General features: G+C 41.4%; 1 protein-coding gene across 4 annotated transcripts in view; it reads left to right on the top strand.

Moving 5' to 3' along the window:
- Positions 1-420: 420 nt before the first annotated feature.
- Positions 421-21,458, top strand: part of ABCC4 (ATP binding cassette subfamily C member 4) — a 142,144-nt gene continuing 121,106 nt past the window's right edge. Inside the window, exons 1-5 of one of the 4 annotated variants that reach the window (XR_007201876.1) lie at positions 421-611; positions 13,717-13,827; positions 15,970-16,090; positions 16,736-16,960; positions 21,230-21,319. Coding sequence is in view for 3 of the 4 variants with exons in the window: in XM_048295784.1 (XP_048151741.1) it covers positions 538-611; positions 13,717-13,827; positions 15,970-16,090; positions 16,736-16,960; positions 21,230-21,319 (621 nt within the window). In the remaining variant the exon portion in view is untranslated. The remainder of the gene's footprint in view (positions 612-13,716; positions 13,828-15,969; positions 16,091-16,735; positions 16,961-21,229; positions 21,320-21,458) is intronic. The other 3 variants (XM_048295784.1, XM_048295783.1, XM_048295785.1) reach the window with 3 other exon arrangements.

The following is a 21,458-nucleotide window of genomic DNA, read 5'->3' as shown; positions in this document are numbered from 1 at the left end:
CAACCTCTCCGAAACACTGTTCTTTTGGTTTTGTTTTCGAATAGAATATGCTACATCCGGGAAGGAGCGCTGACAGCAAGCGTTTCTGATGGCGTTTGGTCCCGCTAAGCCTGACTTGCCCCCGACTCGCGACGGATTTTTCTGTCGAAAAAAGCCGGGTGGGCACCTCGCTTGGCGCTGCGTGCACCGAGGAGATGCGTTCCATCAGCAAGGGACACACACAGGCGCGAAACCACGGGCAGCGGAGCAGAGTGCCCCGGCCGGGGCTCGGCCCGCACTGAGCCCGCCCCAGCGGAGCGGCTCCCGGTGCTGCCCGGCACCTCCTCAGGCTCCGCGGGGAAGCCGGGCCGGCAGGAGGCGTCCTGCGGCGGCGGGGAGAGGGAGGAGGAGGAGGAGGGCCGAGGCGGGGGTGCCAGCTCTCCCGGAAACAAGCGCCGGCCGGAGGCAGAGCGGCGGTGGCTGCCAGCGGTGGGAAGTCGCTCGTGGTCCTGCGCCCTCGCCGCACGCCGGGCGGGTCGGGGCGCCGTGGCGGGCGGCATGGAACCGGTGCCCCGCGAGGAGAAGCCTAACCCGCTGCAGGATGCCAACCTCTGCTCCCGGCTCTTTTTCTGGTGAGCGCCCGGGGGGGAAGGGTAGCACCGGAGGTGCGGCGCCGGGTTGCCCGCCGGCGAGGAAGGCGTCGGGCTTAGCGCCTCGCCGGGCCGCTCGGGAATGCCGAGCCCGGGCTAGGGGCGGCCGACTCGCACTTGAGCACGGCTCCCGGAGCGTCCGGGCGCCTCGGCGGTGGGCAGGCGGGAGGGAGCGAGCGGGGAAGGGAAGCGGCGGCCGGCGCTGCCCCGCTGCGCCGTCGGCTGCCGGCAGCGACTGTGCAGCCGCGGCTCGGGTGCGACTTGCCGCCCGCCCCGGCGGGCTCGGTGTCAGCGCTGCCGGCCGGGGCAGCCCCAGCTCGCGGGTGGGATGAGGTCTCCTAAGGTGAACCTGGCAGCCCGCGATAATCCCCGGCTGCGGTCAGGGGACGGCGCAGCCGGGGGCCTGCCTATCTCGGGCACGGCAGCGCTCAGCCGGGCGGGCGGCGCCGGGCGCGGCCCCGTCGCCCCCTCCGAGCACGTGTTTTGGTTCCCTCGGTAGCTGCGGGGAGGACAGGAGCCTCTTCTTCTTCCTGGCCCGGACTGGGCGCAGGGCTGTTCCCAGGGGTTGTTCTACTTCTCCATTTGCATAACGGGTCGCGGGCAGGGATTGCTCATCCCGGCGAGGCGTGCCGGGCTCGCCTTCGGCGTGGGGCTTTCCCCTCCGGCAGTGAGGTGGTTTCTGACCCGCATAGCTACGTGAGAACTTCCCTGTGCAAGGGATGGCTGGACAGCATCCTGGCTGCTCTCACCCACACTTCTGCTGCCTCTGCTCCGGAGGGGCTTGGGTGTCACAGAGCAAAGGCTGGCAGGGTTGCCACAAACTTTACGGGACCAGATGGCTGCCACCAATGGCAGAGTTAGTGCTTGGTCTCTTACTAGTGGGGACTTCGGCCTGATTATACATCTGTACTCTTAAGACATGAGGAATTGCAGCTCAACATTTTAGTTGCTTTGAAATGTAGTAGGAAAAGATGTGCAAAGTAGAACGGGAGAGCACCAAGCTTGTTTGTCTTAACAGATCCCATTTGGAAGAGCACTTAACAGCGAAAGCAGAGAAAGCGCTTACCCTGCTTCGCCTGCCATAGCTTGAACCAGGGTGCACATGCTGTGTGGTGGAGGAGGGGGAAAGAAGAGAGGGCATGGCAGGTGACGTTCTTTTTTTGGAAGCCTCTGAAACACAAAAAACTCTTTGATTCCATAAGCAGCTCCGAGCAGGTGCAGAAGTCCCTTTTGTAAGGTAGGGGGATTTTAAAAACCCTGATAACTTTTAACTAAACATATTTTTCAGTCAAGGATATGTCCTCAGAGGTACTATGTGCAAAAAGAAAGAAAGAAAATAAATAAATAATTAATTAAAAAGGCAGCTTGTATGCTTGTGCAAAACTCCCTGTGTTCAGCGTTTAGACTTTTACTTTGACACCAGGGATGCCCATGTTGAAAACAGCTTTGTTGTGAAATCCAGGCAGAATGGGATGAACCTAAGTTGGCCATGCGGCATTCCAGGACTGCTTCTGGTCTGTTCCCTTCCCCTTCCTGGGATCTTGTGGTGTTACTGGTAGTTCTGCCAAAACCAATCCAGCTAAATGTGAAAAAGGAAGCATGCAGTGCTCGTAGCCAGCTTTCTGACTCCTCCTATCATTCTTTTTTTAGGCCTTCTGTATCACTCTGCGTGTGTTGTAGAGAAGCATTCAACAGCGACAGTGAAGTACCTTAATTTCCCTAGTTTTATGCATGCACCTGAAAGGCTCCTTTTACTCCAGATGTGTTTGTAGGTTCTTATTTTGCAAAGGGAAAAATAGGTGGAAATCTGTGCTTGGGGGATGACAGATCTGCCGGAAGCCCAGAGATCGGCCGTGACTTCAGACTTCACGGTCAGATGCTGGTATACAACCATAGTGCTGCTTTGGAAAAGGTTTAGTGGAGCATGTAAAGCTTTAGAATTTTCCCAATGTCCTGTTTTTCAGGCTTTTATAGCAGTGTAATTCACAGCAGTGAAAATAGCCTTCTAAAGTCTTGTCTCTTACCTGTGCTGCATGTGATCATGACTAGCATCGGTATATCCTTGTTATTTACTAGTCAACAAGCATTAGTGTTCTCTGGGTGAAAATTTCAGCTGAAATGATACCTTCAGTGGGGTAAATTGAATAAGCAGGGGCTATCAGTTTTCTGCAAGTTAATAGTGTTTTACATGAAATTCAGGGAGTGTTAAAACACCCTCTCATTTAGCTGTAAAGCTAACTTTAAGGGTAGCTCTAAGAATTACTCTCCCTTTCTACAAAGAGTGTAGCATCTCACAGCTGTGTGAGTACTGCTTCATTTTAGCTGCTATCTTACACAGGACTTTCATCTGGAGAACTGGGCAAACAGTGCTTGAGGAAGGCCATCCTGGGAGTAGCAGCAGCCACCACCCTGTGGTTGCTGGACTGTGCCTGCCCTGCTCTCCACATTCCAGGTGTTGGCTGCTTGTTGTCAATGAGGGTAAAAAGTACAGCATTGCACGTAGCGGGGCAAAGGTCCTTCTTATTTTTATTTTGTTTATATTTTTTACAAAAGTGCAATTTTGCCATTGTAAGGAACCACCTCCCATTTGTTGCCAGTGGTACAGAATAAAAGCTTACATTATTGCCTGGTGTAAATAGGATCAAACTCATGGGAGAAAAGAAGTCATGTTTTCATTGAGTTATAAAACTCAGGTAATGAGTGTGTAGGCTGAAGAGACATTCTTCTCCCATTGTTCAAAGCTTGTCTTCTTGCTTTTAGGTTGTGACTTTGGCAAGTATGAGCTTGATGAACATTAAACACACTAGCAGTACATTAATGAGAAAGAGGAGCATCTGGATTGTGCGTTAATGTTGTTACTTTTATAATGTGTCCCTTGTGTAATGTTACAAGAATGAAAACAATTTATGACAGAAGTATGAAGATCAGGAGAGTTGCAAAATATTCTTTTTTACATGTCTTTCACTGAATTACCTATATTAACATAGGTTTATCAAAGCCCAAATTGGTCGTCTGGATGTTTCAGATATTACCGTAACTCCTGACTTTCAGAGTCACGATTTCCATGCTCACCAAACTTTTTAAGGCCCGGGCTGGTATTTCAGTTATAGTTTGGAGTGCTTGGGTGTATTTCTGATTTATTTCATCTATGTTGTTAGCTTGTTGGTGTTTTTATTGCTGGCTCAACTTGCTGGTGAGAATGAGGACTCTGAAGGACGGATAGGAGGATTTGCTTTCTTTTTAAGGTTTGTCCAAGGAAGAGAGAATTCAGTCCAGTGTATTTTGTGTTCAAACAGTTATTCAGCTGTAGAAAGTTTAGGAATTGAAAAAGTCTTATAGCTCCCATGCTTTCTGCAGTTGAGAATAGCACTTTTTCCATCTTTTTTTCCAATGTGGGTGGTGGGGAGTATTAAATTAATAACTTTAGACGGTAAGAATATTTCTCATTTCTAGCCATTAACCCATCTTTGAGATTGCACGTTCGTTAAGTAGGAAGTGTATCTTTATTTGCTTAGAGTATTTGTTCCCTTGAGTTACTAAAGATGTTTTTCCTATACAGCAGTTGAATTTTTATGCCTTCTGCTATTTGGACATGAAATCCACTTTAATGTAAAGATGCAAAACATAGGCTATGATTAAATTTTTGAAAAGTTATTTTGAAAAATAACTTTTATCCTGTTAACATCATGAGAAGCAGGGCAAGCTGGAACACCCTGGAAAGAGTATCCAGTGTTTTTGTGCAGAGAAGTAAAAGAAGTTAAAGTCCTTCTAAATTTCATATAAATTTACAATTTAGTCTTAATAATAATAATAATAATAATAATAATAGTAATTACTTACCTGTCACAGACTCACCATGACTATGACAAGTCTTTGGGTTTTTTGGAGCATGGAATGCTGTCATCATCCTCAGGCTAGATGCCTTTTCACATCATGACTTGACATGTGGCAATTGCCATTACAGTAACAGCATTAAAACATGATCTGAAAATTTGCTCCAAGGCATCTACAGAGTTGTTATTCCAAGGAATAAGTCAATGATTGGTTTATCATTACCTGTTAGTGTCTGGCAGCACTGTCTTTGACTTACTATGTGTGTGCTTTAGGGAAAATGAAAAAAAACTAAGTCTTCATGGACCTGACATGAAGTGCTGTGGGAGAGAAGAGTAAAAGAAAAATCTTCATCTTTGGGTTTAAGTGTGAATTGAATGGGGTAAGCATAGACATGTAAATCCCAGGACTTTAAGGGAGGACTACACAATATGTAGCTGCTTCTCTGACCAAATGCAGTCATGTCACAGATCTCTCTTGTAGCAGTGTAAATAGCTACACACCTTACTTTACTTCTTCCTCCTCTCTCAGTCCATCAGTTAGAATTGGAAAGGCCACTGACTGATGTCATTGGATTTCTCAGTAAGCCTGAGTATTGCCTTCTTGTCTGTCTTCAAAAGTCCTTCTTGCCTTGCGTTGAAAGAAGGTATGGAAAGAATTCATCACTGTTCTTGGATATTTCAACTGGACTGCAGCAGTGCCACCAGTAAAACTGGTTTGTGTTCTTACTGTGTCAGTGAATAGATTTGACTGTGAGGATTTTACATTTACTTAACATGAAAATACCAGGCTTTGTAACTTGCCTGGGATCTTGCTGATATCTAGTGAATTTCCACTGTCAATACCTGAAATTGCTGGTGGTGATGCCACTTTATAAAGATCTCTGAGGTAGCTAACTTTAAGTTCATTTTGATTTACTGGTGCAGGACAGTTGTGGTACTATAAGAAACTCTGAAGAAATATGTAAGCATCTTCAGTATATATAAACAGAAAACACATTTTCTGTACCCGGAGATTAAAATCACACTTGCTTCTCTTTTTCTCCTGCTTGAAAGAAGACTGAGGATCATACATACAACTTTTTTTTTAAAGATAATGCCTTGTTTGTTCATTTATCAGTTATTTAATGTCCTGCTGTCAAGTTTGAATAATTTGCTCTCTTGGGCTGCTGCATTAATTTTTAAGTTTTGCATGCTTATTTGCAAGATGGCTGTATTATGCAAAAGAAAATACTTGAAAAATATTGTTTATGAGCTAGTAAAGTTAAAATATGTGGATAAAGAGTGCTAAATAGATTATATGGATTATGACAAGTGTGTATAAACTGTTGAAATGTTAGCATTTGCTATCTACTGTAAATATCTGTGCTTAGATATGCAATTAGATGAACTGTTAAGAGTATAATGAAACACAGACTATTTGGCTTTGGAATGCTTATGTAAAGCCTGCAGTGTCATTTATGAGAGAAAATGTCTTTTAATTCCTGCAAAACTTCAAAATTAAGATTATGTCATGTTGGTTTTGTCTTCCTTTTGAAAAATAATTTCCCTATCCTGCTTCTAGAAAAGTAGGCCTTATGTAGAGTGGAAGAGGGAGATAACCCAATTAGATTTTGGGAGTGGAAGGTTGAAAAGAGCTGTCATCTTTTTTATTTTGTTTTGTATCCCTGGCACCCAACCACTTGTCATAACAGTGGGAACTCACAGGGCATTTTAATTCTCCCTATTTCCATTGCTTGTGAGAAAGGATGTAAATACAGAAATTACCACCATTAGGTCCTTCTTCAGTGAGTAACTACTAAAGTTTATTTTTATAAGTCACAATCTTCCGACCTTTACAGCAAATCTTTGGTATTCTGGTATTTTTCTTGGCATGTGGTTGCTGGGTTTGGAATTGATATTTTAAGGATAGTCTTTGGAATGCCGCAGGTACAGGTTATGCCATTCCACTCTTCCCTGCTTCCAGGCCTTGCAGAAAATGTTAGTTGCGGTGTGCTCCCCACTTCTTCTTGCCATGTCTGTGCTTCTTGCTGTCTGAAATACCAGGAAGCATGTTAGATTAACAAGGTAATTTTGTACCTGGCTGATCAACAGCATGAAAACAGCCTGCAATAAATGTAGTCAAATACCAGTTGTGTTACTGTCAGCATCAGACAGTGGGTGTCAGCAGCTTAGCTGCTTACACTGTGCTGTGGAAAAGCAGCTGCTTGGAAGATGAGATGGAGCTGGGTATCAAAGGTTATAAATACAGTTGGTATTGAAACTGAAAGCCTGAAGGGCGTTTTTGAGTTAATATGGCTTTGAAGTAATTTCATTGTATTCCTATTTTTTCCTTCTGTAAGCAATGAGAAAATCTGCTGTTTAAGCCACAGTAAGCTAGGGAGGGAAGTTGCAACCAAAACACCAGTTGAAAAGCATCTGAAGAAGAAATACCAGACTTCTCTGTTTACTTTATTACTTGTGGACGACTGCCTTTGTAAGGGGAAGTGGGAGAAGGCAGTTTACTAATGAGAATGGATGAACATGTGAAATAGAGAGGTTTAAAAAAAAATCACATGATGACTACGATCTGTTGCTAGGGCATTTATGAATTCTTGCAAAGTAACTCTGGAGACTGTCAGTGTGTGTGTCCTTTCTATACATCTCATCCCAGCAGTGATCCTCTGGACTGAGAGCAAGCATGTAGCAGTGCTGAATTACACTGCTGGGTTAAACCACGAAGAGAATGGTAATGAAAAGTACAATGAGGCAGGCAGGCTCCTGAGGTAAACCAGGGAGAATAAGCAACGTGCATTATTATCCAAATGACCTGTGAGTAAACCCCATTTATTTTACCAAAAAAGCCATCTCCAAAGTAGGTGATTAAAGAGAAAGAAATATGCATTACTTTGCAGCTTAGTTATTGAAGTAGTGCTTCCAAGCTGCTCAAGGGAGACAAAATCTTAGTGTTATGGAAGAATTTGAGTAAACAAAGACTCTCCTGTGCAACTGTTGAAAAATAACTGGACATTGAGTGTAAACAGATGATGCTTGTAATGTAATGCACAAATAAGCTTAAGAGGAATGGAGAAAATGCAGTTTGTAAACCACCTCTTTAAGGAATTAGTTGATGATGGTATACCGCACGTGGCTTTGACTGGGTGCTGTAAAATCATCCAGAAATTAAACTTGTGCTTCTTATTACAAATAAACGTTTTCCTAATCAGAAAAGCAGTCTGTGTAGTCTGTTTTTTTCTGACTTGTCCTGTGATAAAGCAGGAGCTCTTGTGAAACTGGTGAGAACAGAATTTTGCACTTGTGCAGAGGAAGGTCCTGTAATATGTAAGTGACTGTGGGGTGATTGTTGTGTGGCTGGTCAAGGCAATTGAGACCTCTGGGTGCGCCCAGGGCCCTGACAGACACATCCTTTAATCTTAGGACATTTTTTATTTGCGTCAGGTTTGTAATATAATTGCAAATGCTTCTTGGCTGGTGTTTTTAGAGAGACTTTATCAGTTAATGAAGAACTTGCAGTGTATGCTTGGGTTTCTAGAAAGCTCTGCAGGCCTCCTGTGCAGTGTGAGAATAGTACTCTTTTGAGTATTTGCAAGCATGACATGATATAAATCCTGCAGGTACAGCAGGTCCCATCCCTGGGTTAATGAACCAGTTGAGCTGGAGACTGCTATTAGTTTCATATACCTATCTGTAATGTATTTCTTCCTTGGCTGATAGGAAATTATTTTGGGATGATAGGAAATCTAATTTACAAGCTTTCTCGTTTGGGAAATTCTATTTCATGTATGAAGCAGAATAGCATGAGTAGCCTTAATGATCCTGCCTTTTGGATAGCAGGGCCTGTTTTCCTTACATGGTATCTTTGAAGAAGGGGATGGCTTCTCTTAGGAGGGTAAGCAAACACTGTCTTAGTTTTTTCTGCAGATCTTAGAGACTTTCCAAAATCTTGGTGGAGTTGCTCTCATAACAATTGGTAAAAATTGGACTTTCCTGAGCAACCAAGTAAATTGTGGCTGGTTGACTATGTTGTAATCTTTAAGGGTGTGTAATGTCAGGGCCCAGGAGTAGGGAAATGCAGGAAGTTGAATGTTTATATTGTGGTCTTTGTGTATCTGCTGGTTCAGAAATGAATCACTTTCTTTTTTTATCAGTGCCCAAGGTACTGCTGCGGAGGTGAAAAGCCTTTTGGGGTCAGAACAGTGATTTACTGTTTTGCAGTTGGCTATCTCTGGGTTTGCACCAGGTTATAGAGTGATATTTTAATTTATTTTTTTAATCTTTATTCCTAGTGACATCAGTATTCTGGCAGTAGCAGGGACTTATTCTGGGCATATTTCCAGACTGATGTCTTTGATCAGCTAATCGTTTTGATAGAACAGAGGCATTCCCAGCAGAACACAAGGTACTCAGGATTCTTACAGATACTCACATTTTTATATGTAGGTCATGCTAGGAAGAATTTGGGCTAAGCTCTTTGAAAGGCATCATATGAACCCTATGTTTTGAAAGAGTAACTAAAATGAGGCAATGTGTAAGAAAAAAAAAATTAAAAATTCTTAGCAAACAGGAAGGTACCTGGGAAAAGTAAAGACAGTGTCTAAGGAGTCCGGTTCATATTTAAGTTGAATAGCTTCTTCAGAAAGAAATACAGAAATGAGGTGCGAGTCTTACCTCCCCAGCACGTTGTTCCTCTCTTCTGGTAAAACAGATTGGTATTGAGCCCATCACTGGGGTGAGAGAAGGGGTTTGCATGACTGTCTGTGTATTTCCTCAATTTCTTTAGTTTAGTGTATTACTGTAGCTTTTTTATTAAAGAATAATACAGTTTGCACAGGTTCTGTTTTCGTAACAAATGCTATTTTTTTTTTTTGTGAGCTCTTTTTAATAGAAAAAAAAGAACTATTTTTTTTCTTGAAGAGATCAGTGTTAGGTGATCTCTGTTCGGACAAAAGACATACCGCTCTAACGAGTAGTCTTCCTTCATGGCTACATTGGGGTTTCAGGGATGCTATTTATGTAGGCCTTTGCTTTTATTTGTGAGCTTCCTCTAACAGTCTCTGACAGCACTGTAATTTAACTGAGCCTTCAGGCCAGAGAAGGGCGTGGTTGGTTTGCTTGTTACAAGTGTGTGACTTGGGCAACAGCAGGCTTTGTGAAATGATAGGTTGGTCTCAGTTCTGCTGTGAGTGCGGGGAATTCCACAGGGCATGCTCTTCATGTGGCGTTCAGGTGGAAACTTTTACTTTAACGACTGAGTATGAACATGTGCTAAGGCTTCTGTCTGGAAGTAGACCTTCCAGCATAAAGTTCAGGATGCATCAGTGAAATGGTGATGCTCAAACTCTTCTTGCTGCAGTTAGAGTTTGCAGAAGACCTCATTCTTGGGATAAAAGCCCTTCAAGGACTTAAGCATAATTTGAAAGAAAAATGTTTAACCTTCTTCTAAAGGTCTTCAAGTATACTTCAGTAGCACAACATACTGTTAAAAGCTTTTGTACTCCTGAGATCTCCATAGCAGTAGCTCTTGAAGATGAGTATTTTGGGGGACACTAATCAGAAAGCTCAACACTGGGTGATTTTTAAATTTTTGGGGTTTTTAATACATTTTTTTCCCCCTAACCTTACAGAAATGTGGACTTGAGCTGAGTCTTTGCCATGTTGTCCATTATAGTAAATGAGCCACCAAATGAATTACTACAGTTTTCTGCTTACTCTGGATTGGTTTTTCTTGCCTTTTTTAAATGTTAACATAATAGTAGTGCACTGTGTTACTCTTTTCAATGCTGTGGTTTTAACTAATGGAAAAAAATGGAGAAGCCCTGAAGTTGCACTAGGTCTCACTGGAACTAGTAATTAGTCTGACAGCCTTGAGACATCTGGCAGTTTTAACCCTGCACTATCATCTCTGATCCGCTACTTAAATGTTTTTCAAATTCAGTCACACTGTATATACAGTGCGGAGACGGGGGGACAAGGGATTTACTGCAAACTAAGAACTCCTCAGTGGAGGTGGGCATATCACCAGTGAGTTGTTTTGAGAGTTTAAGGACGAAGGATAAACTAGGTGGCTCTTACAGTCCTGTACACTTGAGAGTGTTGTCTTGCAGCTGGTTACTTTGCACATGGACTGCACATCTGTGGTCAGCACTTTCTGCTCTTGGCTGTAGTATGGAATCAAATGCCATCAGGATAGAGCAGTTGCCTTCAGCAGAAGCGTTGTTCCATTATTCTTCCTGTTGCCTGCCTGTAGTTTTTCCAAGAGTGTAAGTAGAGGAATGGTGTTCCACTGAGTAACATTAATAGCGTTATTTTTATTTTTTAAAACTGTATATTTATAAAGTCTATTTCTAAAGTGTCTTTTGTTTTCCTCTGTGCGCTCTGCTACGTGGAGAAAAGTACTATTCAGCACTGCTGAGGCCACAGTTGGGGTCTTGAATCCAGTTCTGGGTCCCCAGTACAAGAGAGACATGGACATACTGGAGAGAGCACAGCGAAGGGTCACAAGAATTATTAAGGGTTTGGAGCATCTCTTCTGGGAGGAAAGGCTGAGAGAGCTGGAACTGTTTGTCCTGGAGAGGAGAAGATCAGGGGGATATCATCAATGTAGATAAATATGTGAGGGGAGGGTGCAAGGTGGGCAGAGCCAGGCTCTTCTCAGTGTGTCCAGGAACAGGACCAGAGGCAGTGGGGCACAAACTGAATAACTAGAGGTTCCCTCTGAACATCAGGAAACACTTTGCTGTGAGGGTGATTGAGCACTGTCGTAGGCTGCCTGGAGAGGTTATGAAGTCTCCTTGGAGATCTTCAAAAGCTGTCTGGACATTGTCCTGGACAATCAGCTCCAGGTGGCCCTCCTTGAGCAGCAGGGGTTGGACCTCCAGATGCCTCTTCTCACACAAACCCAGCCTTTCTGTGATTCTGTAATAAACATCCTATTTATGTTCCTTGTTAAATGTCAGAACTGGTTTTGTTTTCACCACGTTGGCAGCAGTAGCCAATGAAATCTCATAACCATTTCCATAGATGGGAGTAGGATTTATCCCTATATTTTCCTGAAAGGGCTGCCTCATCCTGATTCTCATGCTAGGGGAAAGATAATTCTAGCCTCTCTGTCTGGATGGATACATCATAGGCTAATACTGATGTTGCAAGAGGAGGAACACTGGGTATCAGCCTCAGTCAATTGAAGTCTGCAGATTTTTCCCATAACTGTCTGTCCTGGAGCAAACAGTCTCTCTCATCCAGCAGGCAGAAATTACTTGAATGGCTTTGAGGTTATTTGCCTCATACCTGCTTTTTACCTGTGGTCAGCTGCAAGAACTGAGGTCAAAGAAGAAATGTTTCAGTGGAGCAGATTCCTTGTGTCAAACCAGGCAGAAGTTCTGCTGCTGGTTGGAGCAGTTGGTGTTTGAGAGCTTTTATCAGGACCTGAGGGGAAGTTGTGACAGTAATTTGGGCCCTGTTGCTATTTAACCATGAAGTCCAAGCAACAGACTTGTCTGACAAGTACTTTTCTAGTTGTACCTTTAACATACATTTAGGAGTCAACAGCTCACATAAACAAATCTTCAGTACTCTCTCCAAGAGTTTAAAAAGGGCTGTTAGGCATCAAAGGTGCTACTCTAAGGATAGAGAGTTAATTTTTTGAATGAGTCACAAAAACACTGTGCTAACATGCTGAGTAGTGAGGGAAAAACACTATATAATCCCAGTTGTTACTTGCAGTTGTGCCATGGAGCCTGGGAAGAAGGTTTTTACAACAGTGCTGTCTTTGAAGAAGCTCTCTGAGCCCCCTCTCTAGGGTTCCACCTGCCCATCCACCCTCTCTAAAATTAGCCAACAACCTTCTTGTAAGCCAGTGTATACAAAGTTTAATTGTAACATGCCTGAGCAAGAAATGTAGAGATAGTTGATGCATATTCATAACCACTGTTTTGGTTGTGAATAAATAAATACCTTCGTTGTAAACCACCCCAGTTTTGAATTCTCACTTGTAGGTCTTCCAGAAAATAATACATTTCACCTAGCACACCACCCGTTCTTCTAAGAACTGAGTTGGTGAAGCTGGGGAATAATTATCACAAACTAAGCAGCAGTTAAGAACTTTTCACAGGCAATTGAGGTAAGACAGACAGCTTGCCTTGAGTGCAAGAGTATTTTTTCCAAAACAGATCGGTCCCTGACTTCTCAATTTTGATGGTGTTCACCAGCTGAGAAAGTACTTTCAGGAAATAAGCCTTAGAGCCAAAATTCATGTCTCCTGGAAACAAAATCCCACAAATTCAGTAGAGAGACAAACAAAGTGGAAAACTGCAAGTTCCCTAACTCCATTGTTCCCACTGAGCCATGCCTGTTTTGCATATCATTCCCTTTTTCTTCGTCTCATGGACAGTTTGGTCACTTGTGCTTTATGCCATACAACCCTCACTCTGTGGAGCACAACTGGAAACTGTTTGGAGTTCCCTGATGTGTTTCAGGCTTGGAGAAGGATCTAGGTGCATAAAATATAGTCTCACTGTTCCCTGACAATTGGTCTATTTAATCTAACAAAATACAAATCTATAGTACTGCTACTATAATTTACCTTCAAAGTGCTCTCATAAAATACTGAGCTTTTAAGAATCTTTCCACTAAGGAAGCTGAGCTGCTAGACAGTGTTTTCCTTTTTTTGAACCTACATAAACACTGTGTCAGTGTGCTTCTGTTTATATTTCCAAACATAAGTAAGATACAGTAGTAATCCATTATTTTCCCATTTTTACATTTCAGTGATCGTCTGTAATTTACTGACCTTTAATACTTGTCAAGATGTCAGTTGAATAGCAGCTAGTTTTCTCCTCAAGTAAAGGTTACAAAAAAATGTCTTTTAGTATGCATTACAATTTTATTTACAGCTGTCAATATTTCAATAGTTGGATTAAGTTCTGTTTTTTTCCTTAATATTTAAAGGAATGCTATTTTTCCTTGTGTATAAGGAAACACTGTAAGAAAACAATTGCCTTAAGGCCAAGAAGGGTTATGCTGGCTGTCTGGATGCCTGGGAGTAAGGTGCTATGGGCATAAAGAGAAGGGAAGTGAGAAGTGCTTTCCCATTTGCAAGATAGGGGCTGACTTAATTCTTAGATAAAAGTGCAGTGAAATTTGTGGCTGTTGAATGATTCAGAAGGAGGAAAGAAGGGGGTAAAAGAATTAAATGAATATGTAAATAAACTACTCTTTTGGTCTGCTGATCAGTTTACTAATAATTTGTATTTAACTAGGTGGTTGAATCCCTTATTTATTACTGGGCATAAACGGAAGCTTCAAGAAGATGATATGTATAAAGTGCTGCCAGAAGATTCCTCAGAGAAGCTTGGAGAGGAATTGCAGTGGTAAGGAGAAAAATTATAGAATACTTTGGGTTGGAAGGGGCAATTGTTCTCTTTTATTGTATTAATGCTGGTGAAGGTAAAAAATCTTATTTCTATTCTAAAATTAAAAGAGGTTTTTGTAAAGTTTAACAAGGTTAAAGATGCTGAAGAATTATGAGTAATAACAACTAAGAGAACTTGTTTACCATAGAAGCTTTTTAGTTTTTTTCAGGTTACACATAATGAAAGTGCATTAGTGTATTTCCATTATGTCGTTCATAATTAATTTGACACTTCCTAGAGTGCTTGGAAAAGACAACTTTGCATCAGCTGTGATGGTAGTAATCCTTAGTAAATGTCTGAGACTTCTGGTTTGGGGTAAAATAGCTGTGGAAACTTCAAATTGCTCTGTATAAAAGTGGAGAAAAAAGTTTTATATTTTATTTTTTCATTGTTTTTTTGTTTAGAGTGCAAATTGAATTCACAACCCTTTATATATCTGTTTATATAAATATATGTATGTTGAAAATACGCCACTCACTGGTAAAGTGGGTAAGATGGCTTGGACAGCTTAAAGCTTGCCTCTTGGAGGTGTTTTTATTTGGTTTTAAATAGTTTTTCATGGACTGTGTACCAGTTCATAGTGTTACAGACTCAGGGGGATCTATATTTTAATAGTAAAATACCTTCAAATAATAACTGTTCATGTAAATTGTCGTGAACCTTGCAACAGAGAGGATTTTTGTCTTCAAATAATGTTCTGCTAAATATAGTTAGAGGAAAAGATGTCTCCTTGTGAAAGGTGGCCTCTGTAATAAGAAAGTGTGGCCTTGCTGTTTCTTGCCTTTACACTGAAGGCAGAGCAGATGGACTTTCCTGATAGCTTGAATGGGATGAGAGACTCCTCAAGAAGCAAAAAGAATCCAGAAACGAAACGTTATGACCAGGTCTGACATCATCCTGCTCTGGCTAAATTAAGAAAGAGGGTTGGTGATAAGCTTATAGGAGTGGCCGCTTTTAACATCTTTGTAGCTGGAGAGCTCTGCCAAATTCCATGGTTGTGTCTTGAAGCAGTTCAGGGACTTGGCTGTAGGGGAAGATGGACTCTTTCCAATGATTTTTATAGAAAAAGCACACCGTTGCATGAGTCAGGAAATGGTAGAAGAAAAAAGTGAGTGGCTTTTAATTCTTTAGTGTACTTGACCAAGAGGCAGAGAATATAATTCATAAGCAGCTGCCTAAGGAAGTAGTTTTTTCTCTTGAGCCAGTAAACCCCACAGAACCTACACAGTTTCTGTTTTCAAAGCATCTAGACAATAACTCTGTAATTCTTGTAACAAAAAAAAAAAAAGGGTAAAAATAAAAAAATGTGTTCTTATCTGTGTGCTTTGAACTTCTGTGCTTTGTTGCAAAATAATTGGCTCTCATGCCTTAGACTCATTTCACTCCTCAAACTATCAAGGTCAGAGGTTTGGCAGAAAACACTTAGCCTTCAGAGAAGGAAGGGGGAGGATGCTGTCCGACAGCAGCATGTTTTAAGAAGTCTGCTTATATTGTGATACTTTCTTGTTAAAATAATGCTTGTTACTACTGTCTTCGGTTTTTGTGTGAACAAATTGTGTCTTACTTGTGGGTGGATGTGGTTATGGAAAGGTCTTTTCTGCTGATGAATCCTCGCCTTAAGAGAGATGTGCAGAGTGTTGGGTGACAAAATCCTCATCAAAGCATGTCTAGAAAAAAGAAAGGGCCAGACACGAGAAAGAGTTGGGCATCACAACTTCTCTGGGGAAGCACAGAGCATACTGATAGATAAAGACACTGTGCTGCCTCAGTTTAGTGCATGGTCAGGAGATCATGTGATAATAGGCTGTTAATTAAGGTGAGTGGTGACTGAACAGAGGAGAAGAAATAAAGGAAGGGTTCCTCATCAGCAAATGTGTCAAGGGTGGTGAATTGTTTGTGATTAACCAAGAGCAAATAGGCCTATAATACTAAGTGTTTATGTGAATGAAAAGACATGATTATCTGTTAACTCCTTTTTTAAAATTTGATTTTATAAAGGTGATCAGGGCAATCTGGCTGTTAAGTGTGAAAGTATTTTATTCTAGGAATTGTCTTGTGATTTTACTTCCTCCTCCAACATGTTTGCACTTTGTTTGACAGGTACTGGGATAAAGAGGTGCAAAAAGCAAAAAAGAGAGGAAAAACACCACATTTAACAAAAGCCATTATTCTGTGTTACTGGAAGTCGTATTTAGTTTTTGGAATTTTCACAATGATTGAGGTAAGTGGTGTAAAATGTCACAGGACCTACTTCTTGGCTAACAGCAGTGTGAAACTTGTCTTCTTAGATTGCAAGAAATGTACTGGTGGCTTCATCCTGGACTGCTCAGAGAACCTGGTAATGTTCTCAGAAAGGTAAAACAGAGCTATAGCCCTGTAGAGACCGAAAAACTGAGTCATAACTGCAGGATTATGGAAGTGGAACAGAGCTGATTTCAATGCATTACTTTTGAGACATTGCAAACCACTGACTTTCTTTGTAAGGCTTGTCTGTATTTTAGGTATCTGAGCAGGGTGCCCAGTAGAAAGAGGTTTTTTTGCTCTTTGTAAATGGCTGTAAAGGGGACACAGCATCTTTAAAAATGGAAGTGTAATACATACTCATGCAATTTTTATAACATCAAAGGATCTTTTTGGTAATTGAGAGACTTCTCTTTGAAGTTCCAGCTAAATTTTAATGTGGAACATGGTTTTTTTGGATTATGTGTTGATAAAAATTGGCTTGACATTTTAGAGCACAATAAAGACAAAATAATAAGGGATATGACTTGTGGCAGTACTTGGCTCTTGTTTGCCTGTTTGCAAACTTGGCTAGCATGGGGTGATATGAAATTATTAATACTTTTCCCCCTTCTTTCTCTTTCAGGAAACCCTCAAAATAATTCAACCAATTCTTTTGGGAAAAATTATTAGTTATTTTGAAAAGTATGATTCCTCAGATGAGGTAGATTTGAATTGTGCATATTGGCACGCAGGTGCTCTGTCTGTGTGCACACTTATTCTGGCTATAATGCACCACTTATACTTCTATCATGTACAGAGGGCTGGCATGAAGCTGAGGGTAGCTATGTGTCACATGATTTATCGGAAGGTAAGCAAACCTGTTCACAGCTATATTTTGTATTTGACAGCTATTTTGTTAGGGGAGTTTAAAAATGCAGTTATTTATTGTGCTCGTGGTTGCAATTCCATTGAAGTTACTCATTTGTAGAGACCTAATGCGTGTGTAACATGTCGGGCCTGAGATGTGTACATGTGCCTTTGATTTCTCTTTGGTGGCAAGGTGTCTGAATGACAGCTTCAGGCTTGCCTAGTGAAGGTGGTGAGTTAAATAGCCCTAAAGTCTTGGAGGAGCTGCTTTTTTTGCCTCCTGCTGCTGTTGGAGAGGGGCCCCCTCATTGCTCTTGGAAGCGTTGCGTGCTGGAGCTGTAAGAGGCATCAGCATAGAGGAGAGGAGCAGAGATCCCAGGGAATGCTTGGCAGTTACTCAGCCTTGCAGTTTGATCCCAGGGGAGGATGTGATGCTTGGATGTCACCATCTGCTGCAGCACTCTCAGTTTCCTGGGAATTGCTTCACTGTCCAGATTTCCCCCCACCGCTGTTGTGGTTAATGGTGGGATTTATTTATATTTTATTCCATTGGTGCTGTAGAACTAGTAAGTTGTTTCCTTTGCAGATCAGAGGCTGCTCCCCTCACCTGGAGCATTCATCAGGTTCCCTCGGGGAGTGGCAGCAGTTCTGTGGAACTGCTACTTTCCCCTCCAGGCAGGCAGGGATGCTTGGCATCTTCACCTTTAGTATCCCTCCTGTTTAAGGGGGAAGAGAGAGAGGAGCAGGCAGAAGAGACACAGTTCAGAATCAAATGGAATCCTAAAGGCAGGGAGTTCAGAGCTTTTTTAGTACTGTTTACTGGTTTTACTGTGGGAGTACTGCAGCCCTCCATTAAAACCTGTGAAATGTGAGAAGGGATGCATGTTCAGTGAGCCATGGTTTCTTTGCTGTCTCTGTGTCCTGATCAAGAAATAGCTGTCCTCAACTACAGATGGAGTCGAGGCTGCTGTCAGAGGGAAAGTGGAGCAAGAAAAGTTGAGTTTTACCTACAGGAAGGAGCTGAGCAACATCCAGGATGAAATGCTCTCCTTGATGTGCTCTGGGCAGCAAGCAACCCAGTTGTAAATGTCTGCCTCACTCTTCTGAAGCTGTTGGCAATACCCAAAATGTGAGTCTGTCTGCTTCCAAGCAGGAAGTTGCTGCTGAGAATGCTGAAAGGGAAAATGCCCCATCTTTCTGTCTTTAGTGCTGCTGGAATAGTGACCTGCAATTTCAGATGTCAGCAGAGAAGTTTAATTGAAGAATTGGGACTGTACAGTTTCTTCGGAAAATAAAGAAATCCACATGATTTTAATCATTAAACATAGGTACCATCCACTTAACATAAACAACTTGTACTGCTGGTGTAGGTCGTGAAGTTTTCGGACAAAGCAGTAAAGTGAGGAGAGTAAAAATATCCCCATTTTAAGTGGTGATTACCTTCCATACACATATTTATTCTCTTCCTCTTTTGATACCTTAGAAAGGATCCTCTGGGAACTTGGCTCTAACATGGCACAATGCTTTCTTGTACATAAACATCTCTCTAAGGTATTAATTTACCAAACTGATTATCAAAACAAAATTTATGAAAAATTTATATAGTGATGGTGTTTGTTGCTGAGTTGATACGGGCTTAGAAATGTTCATAATATGCACCCTTATTTCTAGAGATGGGATTAAATGGAAAATTAATCTGCCCTCATGTCTAAATGTTTACCCTGAGGGTGAGGGTTGAGGTAACAGCAGGATATTGACAAACCTTTCTAATACTTTGTCTTCATTATGAGCTGCTTACAAATAGGTCATATTTTCTGTTTAACCTCATATAGGCTTTTGGAAGAAACTTGGGTGCTTATTAACCAGCGCTTCAGTGGAGTTTGTTAATTGCTGTAGAAAATAAAATCTTGGATTTGTGAGGCTAAATAGGTTCGATAAGAGAGCATTCTTAATGGAGAACTTCAAGTGTTTGTAATTCTTAAGTTTTAGACCCTTTTTCATTTCCTGGAAAGCTCAAATCTAAATTGCAAAAACCCTGTATTCAAACTCTTAAGATGTTTTGTGACCAGTAAGAAGTATTAGTGATGCACGTAGGAAACTTGTAACAAAAACGAAATCTGTCTCGTGATGACTCAGAATCTTATGTTTTGAAATCAAAGGCTACTTTTGGGAAACTGGTTTTTGCTGGGGTTTTTTTTTTTTTAAGACTTAGCCTTTAGAAATTTTTTGAGGTCAGTGTACTGGCTTTACTGGAATTAGTTTTCCTCAGCTCATATGGGGCTATGTATCAGCCATAGTAGAAAGTGGAAGGTACCAAAACAGGACTTTTTGGTAGAAATCGGTTAGGAAAGTAAAACTGCTACTTTGCAGTCAAGACAGGTCCATTCAGACAGGAAAATGCAAGGCTTATTTCACTTAAGAAAAAAAAGAATCAAAACCAAGAAGGAAGCAGGGAAATATTAAAACTGCATTGCCGCTGATGATGGGAATGGCTCTTCCCTGAGAAGACAAATCAGTCACAGATGAGCATCTTCCATTTGGCTCAGATGCTCGTGCGCTTCCTCCTGAGACTGTCTTGGTCAAAATGAACTGGACTCATAGAACCATACTGAATCTGATTTTGCTGCCTGTGTAGAAACAGCTAGGAAGAAGTGATTGTGTGGCAGGTCCAAGACAGACCCAGGCCGTGGGCCACTAGTGAGACACAGGCGCAGTCTTCTGATGGTTCAGGTGAACCTCAAGCAGCAGATACATTGTACAAGAGGTGCTGTAAACACATCCTGATGGGAAACTCCTCCAAATATGCCTCATGTGAACTCCTGTTATTATGGTCCATGGATTTCTAACAGCTTTTCTCGCAGCTTACCAACCTACCAACCTTAATGTGTGGTGTGGAGCAAACATGATGGCAACATGTCTGTCCTGCGGCATCATTACGTGCAGGCAGCTACCTGGGGGATTTCAGGTGGATGACAGACACGTGGCTTAAGACAGGGAATGAAGCAGTAATTTTCTCAAATAACTAAATCTGGTCTTTCATATGCCCAGTATCCTAGATTTATTTTTGAAATGTCAGAGGAATTTCTTAGCGGAGTTTCAAATGTTTCTGCCTGCTGGTTTCAGTGAAGTTAGGGTTGGGATTCTCTCTGTGATTTAACAATATCTTTGTAACACAAAAGTGAGGTGCAAGAAATGTAAGGAACCTTGTTTGAAATTATGCTGTGAATAGTACTTTGATGGCTGATGTTCTACTTGTTTTAAAATACTGGAACAGTATTTGTGAAACAATCAATGCTTTTCAGGTTTGATTACTGGCCAAAAAGGAACCCTAATAATGTTTGGAGAGGGAGAAGTAGATGTGAACTGCCTAAAAATGCAAAGTGTTTTTGAGGAGTGAACTATTCCTGTACAGAAAAACACGTAACATGCTTTGTATATTTTTTTAAACTTGTGCTGCAAACCTGTGTTTTCTTTCTAGCAGGTGTAGAAGGAAGCAGGGTGTGTTATCAGTATTTTTGAGCAATTCCAGTTTGGATCTTTGCATTAAAGTTCGGACTGCATATTTCCAGATGTGATTGTTTTTTGGGGGGATGGGGAGGGGTGTATTTTATAAACACATACTATTTTCTACCAACTAACCTAAAAAAGGCTTGACATTTACTCCTCTTTTTTTTCATAGCATGTGCTAAACTTAATTTTATATAATTCAGAAAGGTTATGATTTTTCAAGAGTTACTGATTTGTAAAGGGACACTCTGATTTGCAAAGATAATCTAAAATTAATAACTTGAGGGGTTTTTGCCTTCTGTCAGATAAGTTGTTCAAAACAGAATTCTTGCAGTTGGCCAAACATTGTTCTGACTTCAATCTGGCCTTCAGGTGGAGTTTTCTGTTCCTGTTTTGTACAGACACTCATAGTGAGGGGGAGAACAATGCACATGGAAAGTTACAGCTCTTTGCTTAGTGACTTCCTGTATTGGTATTTTCCTATTTTTAATCACTTCAGACATGAAGATAGGGCATTTTTATTCTCACAGTCCTTCCCTTGACTTTTTTTTTTGATACTCTTTTGTTTGAGACTTTGTTTAGGGTATTTAGTCTAACTCACATTTTATCTAAGGTTCTTAATATGCCCCAATACTCTCAGGCAAAAGTTGAGATGTGCCTTCAGCTTTAGCCCTGGTACTATATTTGTGTATTGAGTGTTCCATGTATAGGTGTACTGTGCTCTATAAGCTGTGATAATTTGACACTGTTCTGACTTTTTTAGGCACTTCGTCTCAGTAATGTAGCTATGGCAAAAACTACCACTGGTCAAATAGTAAACCTTCTGTCAAATGATGTGAACAAATTTGATCAGGTAAGAGGTATTTCACAGATCTTTCCAAGGAGCTGAAGAAATTGTGGGGTTGGAGTTAAGAAAGTTTTGTTTAAAACTGGTGATTAAATGTTTCTAATGAACATTTCTTCTAGTTGTTTGTTAAATGTAGAATGTTTTG

Source organism: Corvus hawaiiensis, chromosome 2 (assembly GCF_020740725.1).
Source record: "Corvus hawaiiensis isolate bCorHaw1 chromosome 2, bCorHaw1.pri.cur, whole genome shotgun sequence".
Lineage (NCBI taxonomy): Eukaryota > Metazoa > Chordata > Aves > Passeriformes > Corvidae > Corvus > Corvus hawaiiensis.
The sequence above is the reverse complement of the archived record's forward strand: the minus strand, read 5'-3'. Positions and strand labels throughout refer to the sequence as shown.